Below are 26,346 nucleotides of genomic sequence, written 5' to 3'. Positions count from 1 at the left end.
GGGATTTAGCTTTTTGTGGGCACCCTTATGTTACCATTCTACTGTGCAAATGGGTCGGCCAACTAAGGGCGGCTATTGTTATTAGTCTTATTATTGTTATATGTTATTCATAGCAATTAAATACTGGACAGTATCCATCTTGTATTTCCTAATTTAGATCCATTTCATTTTATGTAAATGATATACTTGTATTTAATGGTGTGGCTTTTTATTTAGAAGTAAAGTTCATAGATATTAAAAGAAAGAGCCATAATATGTCCGATATGTCCACAACTCAGAGTATATATCTCTATCCTTACAACTTTTTCCCTCGAGCACACTATTATATCTTGAGATTAGGTATTCTATAGAAATGGAAATGTCTAGGAATAATCATTATGTACCTGATATGCTTGCATGAATATATGTCTGATTTGAATAATCTGTACCTGATGTTATAGGGGTAAAATGTCTGCGGAATATTACATGCGATGATTAGAAGTTTGTATTCAATAAAAACAAATTATTTAAGAGATTAGGTGTTCAAGTCATATCTAAGTCCAATAATTTTTCAAAGTCTTCTTTATTCGAGGATTTTGCTCTTAATCACACAGTTCTTCCATTCTAGTCAATCATGTTCCAGGCAACACATAATTTGTTAACCAGCTTCATCATTGAAATATAGTCTTTCAATACTCTAAAACGATCAATTTCTCAAATATCCAAATCTTGATCTAAAAAAAAAGTGGCAATATCATCACACGCTCCACATGTCTGGAAAGTTCAGAGTGAGCCCAATAAAGCCTACATCCAAGTTAACCTCCGTATGTTTTCCAGAGTTCTAGCCATTCCTAGGGTGTGCGTGTGCCCAGCATAAGCTGCTCCTATTTATTAATGCCCTTCGTTCAAATTGTGGCAGTAAACAACCATTTATGAACACCAATTTTTGTGACAAGATGTGCTTTTTTGCTAAAAAATTAAGATTGATATGTCCTAATAGTGATAACATGTACTGTAACATTGCTAGAATTCTAAAGCTGCATCACATCCCTAAAGTGCCTCTCTTAATTATGTCATGCATAAGACTTCAAACATTTGTATGTGCGCTAGTTGATTTATTAAAAATGGGCAAGTAAAATAACTTTCACTGCAGATAAGTAAATCATTAAAAAAATATTTCCAGTATCAAATAACTCTTAGAATTGAGTTATTCCGCCTCCTATGGCTTGTAAAGTCTTAAGCAGAAATAATGAAAAACAATGCGTTTATTTACTTGGCATTACATGCTCCTAGAAAATTCACTGGAATATACTGCAAAGCTATACAATCTGTGTACTTTCACCTTTGTAAAACAGATAGTGTATCATGGAACCAAATGTTACTAAAGCAACAAGGCATCATAAAACTACCGGTAGCTGCATCCAGCGTGGAAGCAGACATTTATTTGACAATCATTAAACACAGTCTTCTCTATCACATCCCATGAGAGGGTGAAGGTTAAATTCGTAATGATTATTTTTTTTACAGGTAAACATAAAACAAACAATTCTTGAAGTAAATCGGGAAACTGCTTGTGAGGAAGGTTTATTTCAAAATAGCAACATGAACAACTTAATTACCTTTGGTAAAGCTCTTACTGCTGATTCTTCACCTAAAGAATATCACCAGCTGTCAGACTGGATCCATGTTTTAGCATAGCCATTCTATGCCAGTAGGTGGCGTCATGCAGCTCTGTGTCAATCCCTCTCCACCCGAAGCGACAGCTGGAGCCACATATGGGTGCCTCCCAAGCATCCAGAAATCAGTTTCTTTCTGAATACTGTCCGGAGGCACATCCCAAAAAACAGTTGTTGTACCAGTGTGCATATGTCTAATTTGGGATATTTTTTAGATGGAAGAATCCATTCCACCCAACCGAACTGAGAGGCAGGAAGGCAGTGAGCATTCTGCAGTTATATATAGTATCCACCAGAAAGAGCGTTACTGTAAATAAGTAAATTTTCCTTCTGAAGGATAATTCTAACCCCAGATTCCTCACCTGTAGAATAGATTCCAAAGCAGTACCTACCGCGGTGGTGGGATGACTCCCATAGCATCAAACGGCCAAAATCCTCTTCCCGTTGGAGCATGCTGTCAAGGCAGTAGTGTTTCGTGAACATGTGCACTGATGCCCATGTTGCAGCCTGACAAATATCCCGGACAGGCACTGCATGTGCCAATACAGTGGTAACAGCTTTGGTCATGGAGGAATGGACCCTCAACCATTCTGGAGGTTGCTTCTTGACCATCGTGTGACGTATCTTAATGCAGAGGACTATCCACCTTGACACTTTCATTTTCTGCAGTGTCTTGCCTTTCTTTGCCCTGTAGAACCCCACAAAGAGCTGATCATTCACCCAAAAGTCTTTAGTGTGATCGATGTAAAAGCTCTTTTTTTGGGTCCAAATAATGGACTATCACCTCCTCTTTCGAGCCGGTGAAGTGGGACACAGAACACCATAAGAGAGATGTATTGTACAAAGTGAGAGAGAGTCAAAATCTTCTGTAAGGCCACTCTATTCCTCAGCATCAATTTGTCTGGAAAGAAGGTCGTGTAGGACAGCTGAACTGATAAATTAAAGCTCACTCACATAACAAGCGGAGGTTATTGTGGTGAGAAAGACTTGAGGGCAAGAGGCATAGAGGAAGGCTGTGCAATGGCTCAAAAGGATGGTACAAGAAAAGTGCGCATCAGAAAGGGTTTAAGAGGATCATCGCAACGAGTTTAGGAGGCATCACAAAGGATTTCAGAGGAAACTTGTAGGTCCGACAATTGAGAAATTGCATCACACCAGGTGATATGAACAAGGACAGTTGGTCTGGTATACTCAAAATCACAGAAAGGGTCATCAGATAATCTTTAATATACTCACTGCAAATTCTTGCTAGGCCACAGACAAAACTAACAGCAAGACTACCGGCAGTGTGGCCTGCAAAGAGTCTATATTGCGGGTTTCACACCAGGCCACAAACTTGTCACAGTGCCAGGCATATACAGACGTAGGAAGATGCATGGCTGCCAGGATGACATCCTGTACTTCGGGGTGGAGATCTACAGTAGTCAACTGCCACAGCTCAATCTCCATGCTTGAAGGTGTAGATTGCGCAGGAGTGGATGCAGAACCCCGCCCTACTGCTGTGACAGAAGATCCTTCTGAAGCCGCCGCTTGATTGGAGGACAGATGCTCATACCAGACGTTCTGGGTACAACACTCTCCTAGCCCAATCCAGAGTCACTAAAGTGGCTTGAGCCCAGCCTTTCCTGATCTTCAAAACTCAGAGCACCAGAGTTAGTTGCTGGAAGGAGTACAGGAGTCCCGTGCTCCTCTGAAGGCAGAATGCATCTCTGAGGGAGAGCTTTTTGGGAAACTTCAATGTGCAAAAGTGATGTCAATGCACATTCTCTGTTGTGACAAAGAGATCGCACTAGGGATCTCCTCATTGCTGGGGGAATGCCCTGTACCATCCCTAGGTGTAACTGACACTGGTACTTCAAGATCCTGCTCATGTTCAGGGAGATGTCTTAAAGCTACAGCCAGCTCCAGGGGCATAACACCTCTTGGCATTGGACCCCACTTTTTCCTGCTTCTTGAAGTACCACATTGCAGTAGTGTTCTCTGTGAGAACCTGAACCAGCCTCCCCTTTGAAGGATGGCAGGAAGACTTTGGCGTGCAACTCCAACAGGTTGATATGGAGATGGGTCTCACCAGAGACCAGAGTCCCCTCATCTTCACCTCTCCCAGATGACCTCCCCAGCCCAGAAGTGATGCATCTGTCATCACCGTCAGCTCAGAGTGGGGTAGTGGGAGGGGTCTTCTGCTAGTCCAGTTGTAGTCGAGCAGCTGCAACTGGATGGAATATGACAAGGTCCATTGGTGCTGGGCCCACTGAGACTTCAGATCCCACTTAAGAGCCTACATGAGCCATCTGGCATGGCCGACAAGCAGGATGCAGTAGGCTAAGAGGCCAAAAAGCCTCAGAGCCACTCTCACTGAGACCCAGTACAGAGGTTGAAACATCGAGATCATAGGCATCAGACCCAGAAGGGCTCTGATAAAAGGGAGCCTCTGAGGGGGCGTCAGGTGTGACTTTGGCAGGTTGATTGTAAACCCCAGTGATGTAAGGAGGTGTGTCATCATCTAGAGGTGAGTCATGACTGAATGTGGCTAGCCTGCCTTTAACAGCTTTTCATCAAGTTAGGGGAAGACTGGTATTGCCAACTAAAGGGGCTTGTATGCTGCTGCAGGAGAGGCTTGGGACTGGGAAGTTCACTGTTCCAGCAGACCTGGGTTTTGTCTACTCTTTCCCCCATCCTGCCTCTGAAAGGGTGGCTGCTGTTGGGGTGGTGAGCCTTGATGCAGCTTGAAGGTGACAATCATAGTGATGCCACGTAGGGGCAAAATTGATGGGGATACTGCCGTGCCAATGTGGAACTACTGAGAGAGCACTCAGTGGCTCTACTCTCTTTGAAGTGCTTTAGAGTGGAGTCAGCCTTATCACTAAAGAGATGAGGCCTGTCAAAAGGCATATCCACGAGTGACTCCTGAATGTCACACAAGAAGACCATGGATCTCATCTAGTGCTGACTGACATGTCTTATCGGTTGGTCGTGCCTGGGCCTGATCAAATAACGTACTTGGTTTCATCATTGCCATCTTGAATGGTCTTTATCATATTAACAGGAAATTCTTCCGGGACTGCTGGTAAAATCTCAGTGAGTGAATTTCATAATGTATGGAAGTACCTTCCCAATAGTTGCCACTGACTGACCAGAGGGCAAGCTTCCCAAATGCCTCATTTTATTTCGACTTTCAATCTTTATTAGGAAAAGAATTGTGTTTAACCCTGCTAGTGGAGGTCAGTACTACCTGGCTCTCAGGAGTAGGGTGCTGGATCAGGTTGGCAGGGTCTGGGATAATGTGCCACCTGTCTGTTTACAGGTGGACAAGGAGCAGGGTTTAGCCCAAGTGACCATGAGGGTATTGGCCAGGGCCTCATTGAAACATAGGGGTTCAGGTGAGGATTGTCCGGATTTTAACACTTCTTTGAGGATGTTGGTTATTACCTCAAAGCAAGGCAACTACAAATATAAAAACTTCAGCCTGCCGGGTAATGACCACAGTGAATGAAGCAAACTATTACATGGAGAGGCCAGGGAGCAATCCAGCCCCATGTCTGGAGAAGTGTCCAGCCTACTAATCTCTGGGAGGTTAAGATAAATGATGTCAGCATATTGTGGGGAGAATTCATCCCCACCTTTGCCATTAGTTGTATCATCACCAAAAAACGGTTGGCTTTAGTCAGAGTACAATCTGAACAGTTGTAAAAGTACTGGTGGGCAGCTCCAATGTGAAGGCACTGTCTTACCAGAGTCAGAGTGTATAGGAGCAGAGTGCTTTGGAACTGTGCCAGGACATGGCTTCAGCCGAGGTTGGGCTAAATAATGGGATCAACGTCCTACTCTGGCATTGGTGCCTGTGTCAACACAGCAGGAACCAACATAAATTGAGCTGCTGAGCTTGGAGTAGGAGCTCAATCCGTAGCAGGTTCAGGTGGCAGATGGTGCTGAGGGTGATGACAGAACCAGGAATTAGGCGTGCATCAAAATCAGCTGCAAAATTGGCTCCTCATTAGGAGACTGGGAATAAGATCGTGGGGCACGGTGACGGCCTTGCATCTTCTCGGATGGAGAGTGGCAAGACTCTGATGAGGCCCGCTTGCACTTCTTGTGCTTGTTTTGCAATTTTGACTTACCCAAAGACTTGGACCTCAATGATAGCCTGTCATGGGATTGGCCCAGAGAAAGGGAACAAGTCCTTGTGCTTGTCCCTGAATTCAAGTGGGAGCAGTCCATACCTCACTTCCTGAGATGCCTGGCTTTGCGTTTGCAGATCGCCTTCCGATGCACCAGGTCACACTCCTCACATGACTAGCCCCCAGATGCATCAAGCACCCACTCTGCGAATTCTAATAAGCGAAAAATAGTGAATCGCTAATTAGAATTCGCAGATTGGGATGCCTCATCAAAATCACAAAAAAAGTGTGATTCGCAGTCGCCCGCAATCGCCGTATGCGATTTTCCAAAATCGCTATTAATTCGCAGAATCGGCTGTTTCCCAACCCCAAATTGCGATTTCGCAATTACCGAAATTGCAAATAGCGATCTCGCAAATTCGAAGATCGCAAAAACGGGAAGTCGCATTTTGAGCACAATGATGACATCACAACCAGGAAGTAGGCAGCTCCATCACTCATTTGGAACACAGAGCTGGAGAGAGAAGGAGGCACAGCACTGAGCTCCAGGAGACACACCCTGCAGCCCCAAGACAGGACATACATTGCAGCCACAATGTCCCAGGATGCAGCAGGATCCAGTGAAACTGGCAGGAAGAGGAAAATCAAGTTCTCAGAACAGGAGCTCGAGTACCTGATTGAGGGAGTCAGCAAGGACCATGACAAGCTTTTTGGAAAGCTTTCCAGGAAGGTGCCCGAGGCTGACAAAAGGCGCATCTGGCTGCGCATCACGGCAAAGGTCAACGCCGTAGGAGTGACACAGCGGTCAACCGATGACCTCAAGAAGAGGTGGTATGACCTCAGAGGCCGTGCCAAGGAGCGCATTGCAGAGAGGCTGGGGGAGAGAGTGGCCACGGGAGGAGGAGACCCCACAGTTGCCACAAACACACCACTTGAGGACTTGGTTGAGGACACCATCAACCCTGCAGCCTGCGTGGGGGTCACTCAGCTGGACACCTCCCGACCCACACACCAATCACAAGGTAAGAGCCATGCAACTGCGACCCCGTCCCCTAACAATGCCCATGCCCCCAGAGCTAGCCATTTAAAAACCCCAGTAATGCAGTCCCTGCCCATTAGAAACGCCCCGTTGCATTGTGGGACCTGTAGTGTGAAAATGTGCCCTGATAGCCACACACAGCCAGAACTGCCAACTGAAACATACCCCTAAAGCCAGTCAGGGAATGCAAGGCTGCATGCATGTTGCTACATCCCAGGTGCCAGATTCATATCATTAATCATGCTCCCATTCACATCACATGTGCTGCAGATGCAGAGACCTCAGATAGTGAGGCACTCCATTTCGGGGAGACTCCAGAGGAGACGGAGGGAGAGAGCCATCCAGCCCCAGAACCTGGACCGTCACATCCACCTGCACCAGTACCAGCACCTTCCCAAATGCACAGGGCTCCCCCTGTAGCCACAGGAGGAGTTCAGCCACCCCAGGCATCACGCATGGCAGTGGAACAGACCCCACCACCACCCAGGAGGTAGACACGTCGCACAGCCACTGTGCGGTCCCAGGCAAGCGGCCGGTTGAGGCAGCAGGGCACCGGGCCACACGAGCAGACAGGGAGCAACAGGCCCAACATCTAGGGCTAGGTATCAAAGCCCAGATGCTAGCTGTGCACCGCAAGCTGGCACAGCACATGGCAGCCATGCAGCTGCAGCTGTACAAAACTGCACGCAATATTAACCAGCTTACAGGAAGTGTGCAGGAGCTAACGGCTGCAGTCAAAGAAAGCAACCAACTGATGGTGGCGCAGCAGGACATCACCCGCCGACGTCACCCCAGCTGCTGACCCGGCTATCTGCATATACCCGGTCGAACCACCTGGTAGGGAATGCCACATCACAACTGTCACGCAGATCCCTGGCGATGCAGATTCAAATGGTACAATGCTGGAGCAGGTTACCACCGCAGTACAAAACCAACAGGTATGTGGCCATGGCCATGCCTCGTGTCATTAATTCATGTGGCATGCACACAGCCACGATGCGGCAGCGGACCTCAGGCTGGTATTTGAGGGCCCCGCCAGTCTTGTGTAGGATGTGGAATCGGCTCTTTAACATCCCAAATGTCCGCTCAATTAAATTTCTTGTGTGTATGTGCGCAGCATTGTAACGCCGTTCCTGTGGTGTAGCAGGGTTGTGGTATGGGGTGGGGAGGTATTCACGGAGGCCGTAGGCACTGTCACCTGAAGGATAGGAGCAGAGGGTCAGTGCCTGTTATGCGCAGCTACATGGTCTTGACAGACTGTATGTGGGCATGTGTACTTACCTAGGACATTTCCTTCGCCAAAGTCACCCCTGGCCAAGCGGGTGTGTATGCCGCTGTGCCGGAAGATGAACGAATCATGCGTGCTCCCCGGGTATTGGGCCACAATGTCGGTAATGATGGTCTTCGCATTACAGACCATCTGGATGTTGAGTGAGTGGTAGGACTTGCGGTTCCGGTACATGTATTCTGTCTCTGCGGGTGGACAGATGTGGATGTGGGTACAGTCAATGCAGCCAATGACATGGGAGAATTGGGCGGTGTGATAGAAGTCCAGTTTTGTTTGGGTTAACTCCTGCTGGGTTATGGGAAGGTTATGTAGTGGTGTATCCTGCTCAGCATGGCGTCCAGGAAACTCCGTAGGCAGCGTGGCAGTGTGCTCTGGGATATTTCCCCTGCATATGCAACTATCCCCTGGAAGCTTCCAGAGGCCACGAGGTGCAGGCAGCACAGGACCTGGACATCGGTGGGCACGGCATTGGTCCTCCTTGTTGGGTGCTGCATCAGGGGGTCAAGGTCTCTGATGAGCTTAGTTATAATTGCCCCATTCAACCTGTATTTGGAGTAGATCTCCTCTTCAGTGTGGCCCAGGAGTGTAATCCGCAACGGGAAGATGCACTCCTGGATCCTGCGTCGGTTCCGGGCTGCAGTCTGGAGCCTCAGCCGTCTTGCCACGATGTAGAGACCTGGCATTGTGACTTTCCTCATGCTCCTACAGTGTCTCCTTAAGTGTGTTTGATTTACCCTTCACCTGTTTCTTGTTTGCATTTTTTTTATTTTTTTTACAATTGAACTTCATGGTTACCACCTGGTTTTGCTTCTCCTTAAATTGCGACTCGCTTTTTGCGATTTTGGTGTTTTTTGCTATTTGCGATTTATTGAACTTATGATGAATTGGATTAGCGATTTATTTGCAAATTTGCAATATAATTAGCAGAAAATGTGGGTAATCGCTGTTAAGGACTCGCAATGGGGTTCCACATTGGTTTTGCGATTTTGTTTTTGCGAATTCGCTATTTCATGCTTTTTTGGTTGATGAATTGCGGGAGCGGAAATTGCGATCGCAATAGCTGTTTCGCAGCTATTGCGATCGCAATTTCGCTTGATGAATCTATGCCTAGGAGTCGTGACCCATCACAAACACCCGAGAGACACCTTGTAGGAATCTGTAACAGGCATTTGTTTGCAACATTCTATAGAAAGATTAAATCCTGTAGTTTTAGTTTGTTCCCTAGCACACTGGAAGACATTTGAAGAGAAGGGACTCGCTACTGACGAGCTTGCTCTGGATCCAAGTATGAAGGCATGGAAAGAAAGGAACTGACAGCGCACTAAGGTTGTTCCTATATGTGGCTTCAGCCGTCAGTTCTGGGGCTAAGCGGGGTCAACGCAGAGTCACACTAATCAACCTACTGATGCACAGGGGATATGCAGAAAAATGCTGTTGATCCAATATGACATCTGGGGATATTTTACAGGTGAGGAATGTGCAGTTAGAACTATTAGTCAGAAAACATTGATACTTAAAAAATATGCTCCTTAAACCATGACAAAATTAAAGTGAAGGATGAAAACGTTTGACTTTGGCAATGGCAATTATCTGATAATTCCAATGTTTGTTTTAGCTCATTGGTGCCATTGCAGGCAAGTCTGAAAGAATTATTTTAATAATTTGAATTTGAATGGTAACACCATCTATGATATATGTTCAAGATGTTGATGCCAGTTATTTTTTATTTATACCACTAGTCCATAGCCCAAGGATCAGAAGAATCAATCAGGGTTGTCAGTTTTTATGTATGATTTAGTCCACTCTTACGTGGTCATTTTCACCTGCTGAAAACAAAGTTCGTCACTATCCAACCCTTTTCATATGTGGCCCTCTCACATATCAAGTGTGATGGAAATTTTCCAGGAGTCCCTGGTCAGTCCGTGATTGCTGGGCTCAGATTGTATCAACTAGAGCCATTTAACACTAGTATTTAGGGCTTAATCCTATCATTGGATCCCAAAAACTGGTAACCAAGCACACTCTATTAGCACTTTACTTGCATGGTAGCGAAGTTAAGCAGTCCAGAGCTTACTCAGGGAGCTGGTGTGGGGAAGAGATTCAAAACTCAATAAACATCAAGTAAAAATCAATAAACTGGTATCCCGTCAATACTTAATTTTCGGAAAACAAAAAGTAAGTTAATGCTACTCATTGTGGAAAAATAAACCATACATAAATTACAGATAGCACTGATTATGGAGTTCCACTTAGAAACAGTATCCACAATGGTTTGGGGACAATATGAAAAAACAATGGAAAACAGTACCGCTATGATTTTGGGGACAGTTCCTCTAGATAATGGCATTGGCCTTACTCCCACTGGAGAGGAATCACAGTAGGACGTACTGGAGAGAATCTTGTGGGATTTGCTCTTTCCAATCCAATCCAGAGTAGCTTTATTCAAGTTATACTCATAAAAAACACACAACAAACAACATTTGCAAATACATATACACAGTTAAAAAGATTCCTTGGCTGGATTATACATAATTAAAAAAACGTAATTAAACACTAAAATCTAAGCAAATGCAAAAGGTAAAAATTTCATATCAGCAGTTTTCATTATATTAAAAAGATTCATAACAGCAGCAAATAGGAACAATTTAATGACAGGTCAATCACATTCTGTGGCCAGACTAGGGAAGCTAAAATTACTGCTCTCCAGAAATTATCCAGATTTTAGATTCAGCCTTATAACCCGCGCCCATCCTAAGTATTTGGCTACCGCTATGGTAATAAGTACTGGTGCACATAAGCCTTTCGGCTTCAGCACTCCTGATTGTACCAAGTAGTTTGCACTTTGGGGTCAGCCAATCTCGCCTAGGAATTGAATAGGCAGGACAGGCGAAGAGCAGATGGCCGACTGTTTCGTTATGACTCCCGCAGGCAGGACAGATGTTATCACTTCTGGGGGACCACCTGGAGATAAGAGATTTTAAAGGTAAAGATCCTGCCCTAAGTTGAAAATACAGCTTCCTATCTCTTCGCCTGGTGATGATATCTCAGTATGATTCAAATCTCGGGTAAGTTTTGTTTCTAAAAAGATTCCCGCCATAGTAGATGAATCAGTGTTACTCCAAACATTATGAGCAGCCCATTCCCAATACTTCTCTTTTAGAATACTTTTAGAGGGAAAAGAGGCGTCTGTTGGATTCTCCCATAACATTTCCATACCCAGAGCTACCAGGCTATTTCTAACACCCCTTAACCAGCCAATTTTGTGGAAGCCATCTGATTTTATTACATCAAGAAAACCATCAGGAGGAGCCAAGATGGCGACCTGAATGGAAGCGTAGGCTCCCGGCTCCTCAAGCCTCCGAGCCCCGCACGGACATCCTGCTTGTACTCCTGTGATTGACCAGCGGCGGGGTGACGGTGAATGCGCGCAGACATCACTCGCGCTATCCTGACGCCTCTGACGGCCCTGTAGCCGGAGAAATCCACGAAATAGATTTGTGACCCCGCGGCCCTGGAGCCGGGACCTCACCCACGAAACATGGCCGAGTGCTAGTGTGTCAACAGCGGCCAGCTGAGCCTGGGTGGAGCCGGTTCGCCGGACCGGAGTGACTGCTGTGGGAAAATTCATCGCTGGGGAGCTGATTGCAACACAACACTGCCGGCTTATACCCTCGAAGTGAGGGCTCGGTTATCATACTGTTTACGAGTGGAGCGCTGAGGGTGAGCTATGTCTGCTATTCTGCCCGATCTTCGCGGGCCGCTCCCGAATTCGCTGCCATTGCCGACTCGGAGGGGAGATCGCTCCTTGGGTGAGTGTTGTGACGGCCCCCGAATATCGCACTGCAATCTACCCGAGCCGGACTCGTCCCTGCCTTGTCCTCATTCTCCCTCCCGGATAGCCCCGTTTGATGATTGCCTGATTGAACGGCAGGACATCGCCCTGCCTATTGAAGCACAGTGGGATGGGAACTGCGGTTTGCCGAGCGGTGCTGTACGGTGGGACACACAGCCTGCGCTGCTTTGCGGTGATATTCTTGCTGCTCTTCTTGCCCTGCAGTCCGATTGGGAGGAAGGATCCCGTGTGTTGGGACGTAAGCTTGACGATCTTGTATCCACACGGGAACGATCGCGATCGGATGGCTCCTGGGGGTGCGAGGATTTGCCCCTCACCGTCTTTGAGGGTGGTACTGTGGTCGCACTCGAGTGCGGAGGAGTCTTGCAGATCCCGGACTGTACTGATGCTTGTGGACAAACATCCGTATGCTTCTGCTACACTGAAGGGTTCCTCTCTCGGCAGGAAATGGTGACCTCGCCCATCGTATCGCTGCAAGTGGCCCAGACATTGCCTCAGCGACTGTTGGCTCCGGTGACTGCCTCTTCTCTCCTCGCCCCTGTATTCTGGCTATGGCAACAGTATCTTGGGGTGTTATTGGGGGTGATGGTCATGAGTGAAGGTGACTTTGTTGGTAGTCTGTGGCGTCCCATTTGCATTTGCATGTTGCTCTTTTATCTTCTGTGGCCATTTTGTTCCTTTATGTCGGTTGAAGCGGGCTTTACTGGGCGAACATCCCTCGGAGGGCCCACAAGATCAGGCCAAGGCTAGGTGATTTCTTTACTGTGTGACATCTGTATGGCTAGCGGAGGGGCGGGTTGGTGTATTTCTACGCTACACTTCTCTGTGCAGTTTAGGTTGCCTCTCCCCATTTTTCTCGCACTACCGATTACTGTTGCTGCTGTGGTTTCTGGGGTAAAATGTACCTTCTTGGCTGGGGAGACCGGGAGCCTGTGTGTGTGTACATATATGTGCCTCCTGCCGTTTTCTGTAACTTTTTCTTCTTTTTCTTCTTTCTCTTTCTTTGTCTATATTTCGGGTACTCGTTTTCGGGCGACAGGCACACTGCGAGGGGGGGTAGGCCATAGCCTCTGCATGCGTGTAGGGTGGGGGGTGGGGGGGGGGTTTGTTTAGTCCTTCTTTAGTTTCTATGGGCCATTATCTCCATTATTTTCCCTTTTTGTTTGTCTTCTCTTTCTTTCCTCTTTTTCTGGGTCAGTATGGAGGCTAGGTGTAGAGTTGCTTGCCTTTTCTGTCTCTTTTGGGGTCCACGTTCACATTCACGGGGTTGTATATGTATATGGGGTGGGTATTGCCCGATACGAAATTTGACTGTATGCCTCTTTATCCTGATTAAGATGGTTCTGTACCGCTCCTCCGATTAGTATTCTCCGTTTTTGGACATCTTTCTGTGCGTATTGCCCACTCCGTGTCTTCAATGGACTATCTGGTCTCTGATCCTTCTTATACTATACTTTAATTTAAAAATGGACCTTATTAACTCCTGCGCTCAGTGATCGCATCCGATATAAATGACAATTGTAATGTTTGCTGTTTTCTGTCTTTGGGGACTGCTGAGCTGTGTTATTGTTGCCGTATGTGCTCTGATTTGATTTCGAGGCCAGCCGGACTGGTTGTGGGCCCGTAACTGTATACTACTTTTGCACAATAAAGGTCTTTAAAAAAAAAAAAAGAAAAGAAAACCATCGGCATATGATGAGAGTTCAGGTGTCGTCCACAACCTGCGCCAATACAAAATAGGACGCAGCTTGGCGACATCTGTAATGGCTTTTCTACCCAAATCATATCTAAGCGCTTTCAGGAGAGTGCTTTGTGGGAGGTTAGTGATGCTACGGAGGAACTTATTTTCGGAAAGAGATAGGGAAGCTGTTTTCTCAAACCCCCATAATTCAGCGCCATAGAGTGCGGAGCTAACAGCTTTTTATTCATAAACTTGGAGGACTGGTCGAATCAGTTTTGTTAGCGACCTTCTGTGCTCCAAACGTAAAGCTCCTGTAGATTGTTTATGTTTTAGAGTAGCTATGTCTATATGACAATCCCACTTAAGATTCTTCTCGAGGTGAATACCCAGATAGATAAAAACCCTGACCAATTCAAGTGGTTGATTATTCATAAACAAAAATTCTTTAAAACTTCGGTGCGGATTAAAATCCATAAATTTCGTTTTTGCCACATTAACTTCCAGGCCTTGAGCAGCACAAAAGTCTTCAAAAATTAATAAAGCTTGCTGGAGGCCACTAGGGGTCTTGGAGATAATTAATGTGTCATCCACAAACATTAAAATCGGAATTTGTGCACCAGCTAGAGAAGGGGCATCTGTGTTCACTGGGAACAAACGGTCCACTATTCCATTAATATACAGAGAAAATACCGTTGGTGCCTTAGCACAACCTTGCGGCACCCCTTGTTCAATCGTAAACTTGTTGGTGACCCTACCCTGTCCCCCCATCGGATTCTAGCGTGGTTTCCCTCATGCAGCCTCATTACCAAAGTTAAAATCTCATCAGAAAGACCTAGTTCCCTCAGCGTCACCCACAAACGGGAGCGGGGGGACAAGGTCAAAAGCTGCACATAGGTCAACAAAGGCAGCGTAAAGGCTGCCTTTGCCTAATGTCAGTCTTCCAATATAGAAGGATGAATCGAAAGTCTTGATCTATGGTGCTAGTATATTTACGGAAACCCGCTTGTAAGGGGGCCAGTATACTACTCTCCTCAATCCATTCTAAAATTTTATTCAGGATCATCCTCCCAACAACCTTTTGAATTGTGTCTATCAAACTGATAGGTCTATAGTTCCCCGGCTGAGTTTTATCTCCTTTTTTGTATACTGGGATCATCTCCGCCCCTTTCCAGGAAACCGGGATCGGGGCGCCCTGGGCCGTTGCATTTGCCATTATGTATCTACCCCAGCGTACTTTGTCGTAGAGAAACACATCCGCAGGGAAACCGTCAGTTCCCGGCGCTCTACCTCCAGCCACTGCACTAAGAGCTAATAAAACATCATTGTCATTAGAAGCCTCACCTATATAAAAAAACATATCTAAGATCTTCCATTTGCTTTCCTAGAGGGTTACGCGCATATTTGGGTCACAAATAATTAACCCATCCTTCTTGGGAGACATGATTTTGAGGCTGATCTGGTTGTCCCCCTCTGCCCCACTTTATAATATTCCAGAATAATTTGGTATTGTTCTGCGAGCTAACTTGTTTAAGATCCTGCCATCTAAGCTCGTCCCATAGGCACCTGGCTTTACGAATAGCTTTTTTATAATCATGTCTTGCTACACGGACTGTGTCCAATTCTCCACCCCTGAAAGCATTTCCAAGGGCAATTCTAGCCCGCCTACATTCATTATTATACCACCACAGGGGTTTGGAGTAGGCTACTTTTTTAGTTCTAGTGGGCTTAATAAAATGGGTACTTGTACGCATAAAAAACCTGTCATGTATCTGTGTCACACGCCCTGGATCACCAGGACTTGCTCGATCTCTAACACAGTTCTGTCAACGTCTTCAGTAATATTTGCCAGAACCTCCGTTTTTTTAATTACGTGTGACCAGTTAAGCCGATGCATGTCGTTGGTAAGGACAGCATCCGGGGCACAAAATTGAACCTCCCCCACCTGTGGTTGCTCCGACACCCACCATCCATGAGTGACACACAGGGGGTTATGGTCTCTTTCCAGGCGATCCTTAACTACATCACTTATCGTGTGCCAAATTTTCAAGCTGCAGAGGATGTAATCAATCCTACATTTGCTGTGCCCATTATTAAACGTGTACGCCCCAATCCTATCGTGCTTTGTCCTGCCATTGAGGGCCCTAAGTCCCCTTTCATAACAGATAGTATTGATCTGGATGACAACCACTGACCATTTTTTAACGGGTTGAGCTCCTATTTTGGTTCTCCCCATAGCCTATCCTCATCATCAGTGAGGTGCCAATCGGGAGTAGCAAGTGGCTCAAAAGTTGCATTTAAATCACGAGCAACTATCACACTACTGTCCATTGAGTAAAGCTCGAGGAGGCTGTCCAAAGCCACTATAACTTGGGACTTTCCCCCCCGATATATCTGGAATGTTCTGGAGGGAAGCCCTTAAATGTATATATATGTTGTCTGTAGTATGCAAGCCTCCATCTTAGGTACTACCGAAGTATGCCTGATATAAAATGAAACCCACAGTGGCTGTATCCACATTCAATTTTTGCTCTCTACACGCTTCCTTTACATACAAGTAATGTGAAACCACACCCAACATATACACACCGGTAATGCACTCATAAACAGCATCCATACACCTCATGGATGGGCAAAGAACCCATACACAGGGGACAGATAGACTAATTTACAAATTAGTGCGGCCAGTAAGCTGCTCTCCTAAGCAGGTAACTGGAAAAAGGCCTACCTTGCACTGTTATCACTTAGAAAGGAAGTCGGGCTTGGTGTGCCCCCCGACCATAGAGCCCTGTTCTTGGTCTTACTCTCGATAATGGAAAAATCATCCCGTGTGCAGAGGAGGGGGTCAAAACACTATAACTTGCTATAGGGACTTTGAAGAAGGCTACTTGCTCTCCGGAGTCATGCAGGGAACCTTTCTCCATATGTATCAGATAACCATGTATTATGATACCATCATGGGATTCTTTTAACATGATAAACCATGTTGTGCACAAATCTAATGACCTGTGTCACCCAAAATCATAAAATACATTTTGGAGAAATCCCCTCAAATTCCCTATATCATACATTTATAGTATAGTATAAAATAGATGGTATTTCAATGTTTGTGATATACTGTACACACCCCATCACCATAACTTTTTTTTGAAGTCTTGGTCTCTTACTCCCTGTTATGAAATACATCATGTAGAATACACATATGTAGAATACAAGTGGAATCTCTCGTAGGGACATAAACAGGGGAATATGCAGTGTGTAATTTGTTGCAGACATATATGTTAAACGGTTCAAATGAAGTCACTTTTAAAACCAGCTGCGAGTTAGAATATGTTTGTAAGTTGTGAATTGATTCCTACATTTTTGTAATGAAACTCCAGCAGTGCAATAAATACACACACCAGTATTATTGCCTCCTTATCAGGTAGGTAGGAAATAAGTGAATTTACAAAGAAAAGGTTACAAAGGAAGAGACCTTAAAAGCCTTTTTCCCTTTACTTGTTCAGGCAGTATTTGCAATTCCAGCCTTTCCCACTTTCCGCTGGTTAAGGCTGCCAGCAATGTGACATCCAACTCAACTGTAATATGTAAAATTAAAAATTATAAAAAAATAAAATTATATAGATAAGTATTGATGTCACAACTTAACGGCTAAAGAGAAATGAGATACATGTCCGTTTACATGTAAAATGTTTGTGAAGAACATAATTACCAACAAGGCATCCTGGTGCTAAAACTCTAAAAACCTATGGATTTAGATAGTAAACAGATATGTTGTAAGCATCTTCCTGAAAACGAAATGATCGCAAGTAAGGCATAGATGAGAAGGGAGATATTTCCCTGTTAAGGGAAAAAAGATCATCCTCCTAATTTTTAATTATGGACCCTTGAGGAAGTTAATAAGCAGGCTTCAGCTGATCACAAATTCTGCACAGGAACGTTAATAGTGAGCAGATCCTTGATGGAAGATGGGGTTAGTCCATAAATTACATTGTGGCATATGCAAAGTACTTTGAAATGAACTTTTTTCCTGACTGGCAACCAATGTATTTGACTAAGGTGGTGAGAGACCAAGACTCATTGTGGTAGATTCAACATTACTCTGACTGCCATATTTGGAATGATCAGAACTGTTTTCAGTGGTAGGCTTAGGAAGTGCCAGATATAATACATTACAGTAAACAAGGTTAAGATGCTATAATTATCCAGATCACTGTACATTTCTGATCTGCATACAGTAGCGCAAATATTTCCCTTAATGCTCACAAATGTAAGGAACATGATACTGACGGCGTTTAAATCTGTGCTGAACAGTCTTGTTTATTGTCAAACATAAACCCAAGGTTATGAACTGAGTCTGCTCAAGTGGGACAATCTCGCAACGTTGAAGGCATGTGTCAAACACACTGGGATCCTCCTAAGATGAGAACCTGTGTATGTCCTGCATTAAGCTTCAGGCCGTTCTTTTCCAGCCATGAAGCTATTTCTTTCATACAATAAATTAAACTGTACTGCATGAGTGAGGTATCGCCATTCATGTTTATATTAAATGGGTGTCGCCTTTATAGGTCATTAGGTCGAATCTGTACTAACTGATTGTATGGGCCAGAGGGGCCACGTAGATTTTAAAAAGGGTTGGACTCAAGGGTGTCCCGTAGAGACACCACAGCCAATTTAAAATAGGGTGATATATGATGTGGCAACCTGACAGTCTGGCTGTGATTCATTGGGAAGGATGTAAGCTATTCGAAAACCAACTCTTTTACCCCTATTTCAGTCAGCCAGGAGACTTGTATGCTTTGTAACTCTACGTTCAAGTCTGCACATCGATACAATGGGATGAGAGCTGCCACTCCACCCCAGCCTGGATCATCTGCAGCTGGTGCATCGCAGTTAGAAGTGCTAGTTCTGTGCCATTGTAGGCTCAGCATAACAACTAAAATGAATCATGGACAGCATTGTCAGGTAGAACCCTTGAAAGCTGGTTATCACCAGCTTTTCTGCACCTCTGACATAAATAGTAACAGAGATTTGCTAGAAATTGCTGGAAATCATTGGATTTGCTGTTGGTCTCTTAAGTAGGGTCGTTATAACTGCCTTCTTCCATTCCTTCCGAACTACTTCTGCACTAATTTACTTATTTTTAGTACTGTTAATACAGGAGCTATTGCACCCATCGCTAGATGGAAAATGTCAGCAGGGAGCCTAACATTACCTTTAAGGCTGGCTCTTTTACTTCCATCACTGATACTGTAACCAATTGTATCAACAATGTATTGTGTTTTCTGATTTGACAAGAGACTTATGATCGGGCACCAGATTGGAGTCAACTGATAACAAATTAAAAGTATCATAAATGAGTCTAAACTTAGCATAAAAATACTGAGTCCTTGATTCACATAATTCTGCACTCCACGAAAGTTATGTTATGTTATATAGAGATTTTTAGCGCGCACTGCTACTCAGGAGTATCCTGGCGCGGAGTGAGGTCAGTGACAGAAAGAGCAGAAAGATTACACAGATTGCTTGAACAGATGTGTTTTGAGGAGTTTTTTGAAGGTGGCTAATTCTTTAGTGTGTCGAAGAAGATCGGGCAGAGCATTCCACATGGTGGTGGCCTTGACCACAAAAGATTGTCCCCCGAGTCGGGCACGTCGAAAACTGGGGATTACCAGCCGTCTTTTGGAGGCAGAGCGGAGAGAACTGTTGGGAAAGTAGAATGCAAACCTGGAGCTCATATAGGATGGGCATGGACCGTGGAGAGCCTTGTGAGTCAGGGTCAGAGTTTTAAAGCGCACTCGCTGAGCCACCGGAAGCCAGTGCAGGTTGTTGAGCTGCTTGCGAACACTCGTTCTCCTAGGGATGTTGAACAGGAGCCTGACAGCTGCATTCTGGATAACCTGCAACTTCCCCAGGAGGTACCCAGGGATGCCGATGTACAGGGCATTCGCATAGTCCAGGCGTGACAGGATAAGTGCCCTGGCCACAGACTCCCTGGCAGAGCGGGGGAGAACCTCCTTAGGGCTTTGAGCGTGCCGAAGCATGTCCCTGAAAGACGCTTAATCTGTTCATGGAAGCTGAGATCGGCTCCAAACCAGATTCCCAGGTTCTTGGCACCACAACAATTGTCACTGGGGCAAGGGAACCCTGCGGGCCAGAGGGATTCTCTGAAAGCAGGAGGAAATTGGCCATAAAGGAGAATCTCAGACTTGTCCTCATTACATTTGAGGCTTGCCTGAGCCAACCAAGCAAATACAGAAGACAGACAACGCTGGGCCACATCAGTTTGGAGGTCATCGCGGAACCATGTTCGAATGGTTTAAAAACTATCTAGCACACAGGCGCCAGATTGTCAGGTTGGGCGATTTCTCTTCAGAAGAAAAAACTACTGAAACAGGGGTCCCGCAGGGCTCTAGCCTAAGCCCCAGTCTATTCAACCTATATATGGTCCCCCTACTAAATTTAATTTCTTCATGTAACATCAGTACTATCGCCTATGCTGACGATACTCAGCTTGTTCTAACCCTTGATAAAAATCAATCCAACGCAGAACAAACACTGAAAGATTGTCTGTCAGCAACCTTCAAATGGATGTCACAAAACCATCTAAAATGTAATTCGGCAAAAACTGAGATTATTCCTTTTGGTCCTAATAACTCCTTCTCTCCTCAAGATTGGTGGCCTGAAAAGGCAGACGCCCCCCCTCAGACCATCAATGCCGCCAGAAACCTAGGCATAAAGTTTGATAATACTCTGACATTCAATCAGCAAGCCAAAGAAGTAGCAGGGATATGCTTCGGCATCATCAGGAGTCTTAGAAAATGTTTCGTTCTTCTCCCTCTGAGTGCCAGACTTACGGTAGCTGTAGCCCTTATAACATCCAGGTTGGACTATTGTAATAGCCTCTATGCGGGACTAAATAAATCAGCCCTGCACAAACTTCAAATGGTCCAGCATGCAGCTGCCAGACTGGTCCTCAGACTGCCTAGGAAATCTTCGGCCTCCATGGCCTTGGATGCATTACACTGGCTCCCAATACATAAGCGCATCCTGTTTAAGGTTCTTACCATCACCTACAGAGCCTTTCACCATCATGGCCCACTGTATTTGCGCAAATACTTCAGACAATATCAACCGTCACGTTCACTTAGGTCCTCTACAGCCAACTTGCGCCATGTTCCTAGGTTCAAAATGACAACAAGAGGAGGAAAATCCATTGCAGTCATTGGCGCGAAAGCATGGAACAAGCTACCTCCATTCTTGTGTCAATCTACAACTGAACAAAAATTTAGAAAGCTTTTAAAAACATGGATCTATTCCTTGTCAAACTCCGAATGCATGGGGTTTCTATGATATGCCTCGTAGACAGGTAGTCTCTTTACATCTTCTACTGCCTGCTGTTTTTTAGGATTTCAATCGCCAAGATACTCCCTGGAGTGGTAGCACGCTTTATAAGTGCCATTTCACATCACATCACACATCGCCCTTCCAGGTGAAGAGAAGCTGGGTGTCATCGGCATAAGCCATAATTTTGGCACCCAGCTTCTCTGCCAGGTAGATCAAAGGGGTAAGATATATGTTGAAGAGCAGGGGGCTCAGAGTTGAGGTACTGCAGCAAATAGGGCTGGATAACTCATTCAAAATTTTAAAGACCTCCTTAACCCTGTCATAAGCCATAGTGGTTTTGCTTGGCTAAACTGTTGTCTTTGTTTCCTTAATCATTTTTGGTATTTTCTTAGAGCCTCCACGTAGCTTTGCATCCTGCATTGTAGTCCTTGCACCAAGCCTGCTTTAGAGCCTTACATTCCCGTTTATAAGCTCTAACTAACATATTCATTATACCAGGGAGTCCAAGGTATCTTTTGAAAGAACTTAACCAACTCTGTGGGGCTAATTGAGTCATAGTCGATTGGTTGTGCGCCCCCTCCCCGTGCCTTAAGTTGGGACCCTCACGGGGGAGTAGCCGCGCTTTACAAACCCTGATTGAGTTCATTGATTCATATCTTGCACCAGGCAAATCAAATCTATCATCGTTGGAGCAAATTTTAAGCAAAAAATACATTTCTAGAGATGTTCTACACGTGTCCTTTGGTTGCACTGACTCTGTTATTTACTCTAGCCACTGATATGCATAGAAGGTTATCTTCGCCATTAGCTGCAAAGCATAATGCCTCTTTTAATATGTTACCGTTTACTCGCACGGTTTGTCATTCACTTTAACAAGAAAGATAAGGAATGGCCCGTTGAATACAATATATTCAGGCGTTTCTATTCAATGCGACAGAAAAGAAATTAAGACTGCAAATTTTACATTATTTGTAACTGTGCGTCTCTATTTACATAAGCGGAATCGAAGTGCATATCATTGTGCATTTTTATTTTGTTTTGAAACAGTTTCCGTGCTCCTCTCTTGAGGACAGAGGTATATGCTGACAGGCTTGGGATTTTATAAATGATTCCCAAGAGAAGAACTATTATTAAAGTGAAGTAACCTTTAAATGTTGTGCAATAATAACAAACTTTGAAATATGTTTTCTTTCTTACTAACAGACCCCCTTCTTTTGGGGGAATGCTTTGTTGAAAAGGTGGTGGGAAATAAATGAATAGCTTTGTTTTGTACACATTGACCTGCAAAATGGCCTTTGGAATAAAAGGAATGTTATCCTTACCATGGTCATTCCCTTCTTAAAAATGTATTAATTTTCCCACAGCCTAAGCACTGTCCACATTTAACTTTCAGAGCTAATAGGAGGGTTAAGGCTGTGTACACAGGCACACATTTCAAATTGCTTTTAAAAGCTCAACAGGGCTCAACAAAAATAAAAAAGTACCAATTAGGTGCTTGATGGGAACTCTCAACAGTCAGAAAACACTGTAACTTCCCCAGTAATTTAAGTTAACAAACTGGGAAATTATACTCACTGTTTGGGTTAAGGTTTTTTTTAGGATGAGAGATTCAGAATCCCTAGTGATAAAGCTATGGCCAGCAAACATTGCACACCTGTTCATCACCATAGGATCATCTCTAACTCGTGCCCATGTATTTTTAACTCACCAAAGGTCTAGGTCCTGCAGCAATTACTTTTCATTCCTTTTGAACTCCAGTGGCCTCCTATTGCATCACTCGGCCTTAGACCTCGAAGAATGAGGGCATTGTACTTTCGATTTGAATAACCTTTAAAATTCGAAGTTGCACGATGTTAGCAGCAGTGACTGATGCAAACATAGATAGTCATATATGGTTAAATTACATTAGTTCGCAAGTAGTCCACGGGTGTTGCACACAGAAACACAAGGGTAGCAAATGCAACACCAAGCTACCCCTATTTGGCGCGCTGCGCGCACGAGCACTGCACATCTATCTGTGATTCTAAACCTGATTATATCAATAACTCTTCTCGAGTTATTATATCAACATATTGTCTTTGAGTGCCGCCTTCTATAGATTACAGCCTGTAAAGGGACTTCCAGAGAACAGAACGGCAGTTAATGGGAACTGGGAATCATTTCCTCCCTCTTCCAGTGGCCCCCAGACTAAAAGGAGGCCAGTGACTGAGTTGGCAGGATGCCAAAAAGTGCGAATGAATGGCCGTGAAGACTGACATCACATTAATCAGCACTGACAGAGGCTTGACCCTCCCTGTGAAATTACATGAATGCCAGTAGTAAATAAGTAACCTTTTTTTTCACTTCTTTCTTTTTGCAGATGACGGGAGAAGCTGCAGTGGAGCGCCCGGCTGCCCGGCAGAGACAGGTATAACTCAGCCCTCCGGTTACATTAGTGGCCTTCATCCTGTTGGCTGAACATTTACAGCTTAGTGAACAGAATCATGCATCGCTCTCTGGTTCCCTTTTATTCTTGACCTATGTGGGTGTCGCAATAAATTCAAGGTTTCCCAAGTGATTATTACTCCTGTATTGCGCAGAGAAAGTAGTCCACCGCTTTGAAGTGCTTGCCGATCTATCTGACACGTATGCTAAGCTATCCTTCAGTGCATAGAATCCATTCAAGAGGTTGTATTTCAAGCTCAGTAACCCCAGGAGTAGGAACCACCAGCACCGCTTTCCACTGATTCATGCCAAACCCCTCGTTACCCTCCCTCAAGTTCACACTGGACACCAAACTCCTTGCGTTCCCTGAAGTCACCAAAACGCTACATTTGGCACTAGAAACCTTACACAACAAACCTCCAAACGTGTGCTGTTTTGTTTTTATCAGCTTTCAACAAGGAGCCCTGCGTGGGAGAACCTTGAGCAGGTTAGGAATCAACCAGTGACTGTGCAGCAGCAGTGAAGAACTGTCAGGTGTTCCTAGACTCACTTTCATCTTTGGATAATCGCATCACGTGCGAATGTATAAACCGTCATGTACTCTAATAACAACAGGCTTTTAATAGCGCAGTTTATTACTGAGGTTTCTCATATTTCTTCCTCTGGCAACATCTTAGCATCATCCTGGAGATACGGCCCATCTGAACAAATACAGTGTCACACTGTTCACTCTGTTAAAACGATTCAGTTACATAAGCTCAAGTTCTGAAATATGTAGGAGAGTAGGTTCTGCTTCCTAAGGTCACCCCCACTTTTTGCTGTGATTTTCTGTTTTTTCGACTTTAGTGTGGCTGTGGGCCTGCTAATCAGACCCACAGCCCAGCTTTCTCTCTCTAAATTGATACAATGTACTTTAGGTACATACCAGATTGGGTATTGGGTCACCTCTGTGAGCCCCTGTATAGTGTACCCAGCGCATAGGTGCATCCAAGGCCTACCAGGGGCTGCAGCATGTATTATGCCACCCTGACCCTCCAAACTTACACCAACAGGCTGATCACTCAGCTTGGGTAAGGTGTTGTAATAACCGCTTACTTAGATATAGTATACCTATATCTACCTTATATATAGACACATATGCAACTATAAGTCACTCCTATGGCAGGCCTTAACAATCCTGGTGGCAGAGTGCTTGGTTTTATGTGAGAGGGTGCCCTAGCGTGAGCTGAGCCCCTCTGCAGCTTTCGGAACCATCTCCTTATAGCTGTTCTATGATATAGCCATTCCATATACTCTTAAGTGCATTATAATCCTCGCGGTTAATGCTAACTTTGGTTTGGCTTTATCAAAACATGTCGTGTAAGGTGTCAAACACTTTGGAATACAACCTCCCCCCCGCCAATTCTGGCGGCGGGGGTAGCATTCCACCCTTCTAGAGGGAAAAGACATGTATGTTACTGCTTTACCCGGTTAAAGTTAAACAGAGCCTCAACATCACAAAATGGATGCTGCTGCCACAGACACGAGTCTGACCACCTGGTGCTGGGGGAAACTCCAGCAAAGGCGACCTGGACGATTGGTTTCCTGTCCAGGGAGGTGCCTCCCCAGGCAGGGGTTATGTGTATTGGGGCAGGGAGGGCTGCATTCAGTGAATGCATCTAGACACTGCCTGGGGCACACAAGGTGCTCCATGCATAGCCCGGTTCAAACCAGTTGCTGGGGCACTCCAGCCCCAGCTCTGGCATGAAACTGGACAAAGGAAAAGGGGGTGTAACCACCCCCTTCTCAGGTCCACCCATAGGCGGGAACTAGGCAGGTAATCCAGCCCCTTAGCTTAGTATAAGTATAGGAGCTGTGTCCACAGGACTTTAGATTATCCTGGAAAGAAACTTTGATACAGAACTCTTGGACCTTCGACATTCTATTCTGACTAGAAGACAGAAGACATCTCCCTTGTGGTCAAGGAGTGACCACCCTGTACAAACAGGCACCACGAGTAACTTGCCGGTCTGCTTTGTCGATGCTCCCGCTGGAACCTGAAGACTCAGCAACACAGGAACTGGACTCTCAGACTTCTCTAACTCCGACCCACATCCACAGCAAAGCTGAGACCCATGGCGGACACGAGAGACGTGGGACCGGACACCCTGGACATCCTGCATTTTGCTAACTGCTCAACTACCGAGGTACCCTTGCAGTTGTGCATTGGGGTACAAGAAGCCCCAGACCCAAGCACCATTTGCACCGAAGCTCAGCCCTCCACACTCCACGAGTGCCGCGTGGGGTCTGCTCTTGCCTTTCAGCTTGATGCGTCTTCCCAGTTCCTTGCACATTGGCTATTGAGCCCCCTGAAGTCTTTTCTTTTGAACTAAACTGCTTTCCTGGTTGCTCCAGGCTTGCTCCAGCTTCCCTTCAAAGGAGAAGCGCCACAGACCTTGCTGGTCTGCAACAGAGCCAATCTTGACAGCCTGCGTGGGTTGCGGCTGCCAAGGCTTGTTGGGTCCAATCCAAATACCGACACTGCAGTCAACTAGATCCTTTGTGGGACAGCTCGAATCCAGCGCCTGGTCATCGTTGATGCCTCCTGGACCTCGTGGCTGAAGAGACAAACTCACCTTCTTCACCTTCAAGCACGCGACATCGCCTGGTTCCTTCCTGGTTCCTTCCTGGTCGCTGGCTAGTGACCCACACTCTGTCCCCTCTGCTTTCAAGTTCTTCACATCGCCGATCCACCCTTGGATCCACCTGGACACTTTTCCTCTGGTTGCCTGCAGCACTTCTTTGCAGATCTCCATAGAAAACGACGACGAAACCCAACACGAAAAGACACCTATGCACCCGGCTTTCCTGGGTGAGGTAACACAAGTACTCCTGCGCTCCCATGGGTCTTGACTCTCGAAGTGTCCTAGTTTAAAAGGGTTTCATCCTAGTCCATCCGGAAGTG

General features: G+C 45.4%; 1 protein-coding gene across 6 annotated transcripts in view; it reads left to right on the top strand.

The window, feature by feature from the left end:
• Window positions 1-26,346, top strand: part of FAXDC2 (fatty acid hydroxylase domain containing 2) — a 180,453-nt gene that overhangs the window by 76,963 nt on the left and 77,144 nt on the right. For all 6 annotated transcript variants that reach the window (XM_078653687.1, XM_078653685.1, XM_078653684.1 and 3 more), the window contains one exon: window positions 23,338-23,385. In XM_078653687.1, the coding sequence (XP_078509813.1) occupies window positions 23,338-23,385 (48 nt within the window). The remainder of the gene's footprint in view (window positions 1-23,337; window positions 23,386-26,346) is intronic.

Source organism: Lissotriton helveticus, chromosome 7 (genome assembly GCF_964261635.1).
Source record: "Lissotriton helveticus chromosome 7, aLisHel1.1, whole genome shotgun sequence".
In the NCBI taxonomy this organism is placed as follows: domain Eukaryota; kingdom Metazoa; phylum Chordata; class Amphibia; order Caudata; family Salamandridae; genus Lissotriton; species Lissotriton helveticus.
The sequence above is the reverse complement of the archived record's forward strand: the minus strand, read 5'-3'. Positions and strand labels throughout refer to the sequence as shown.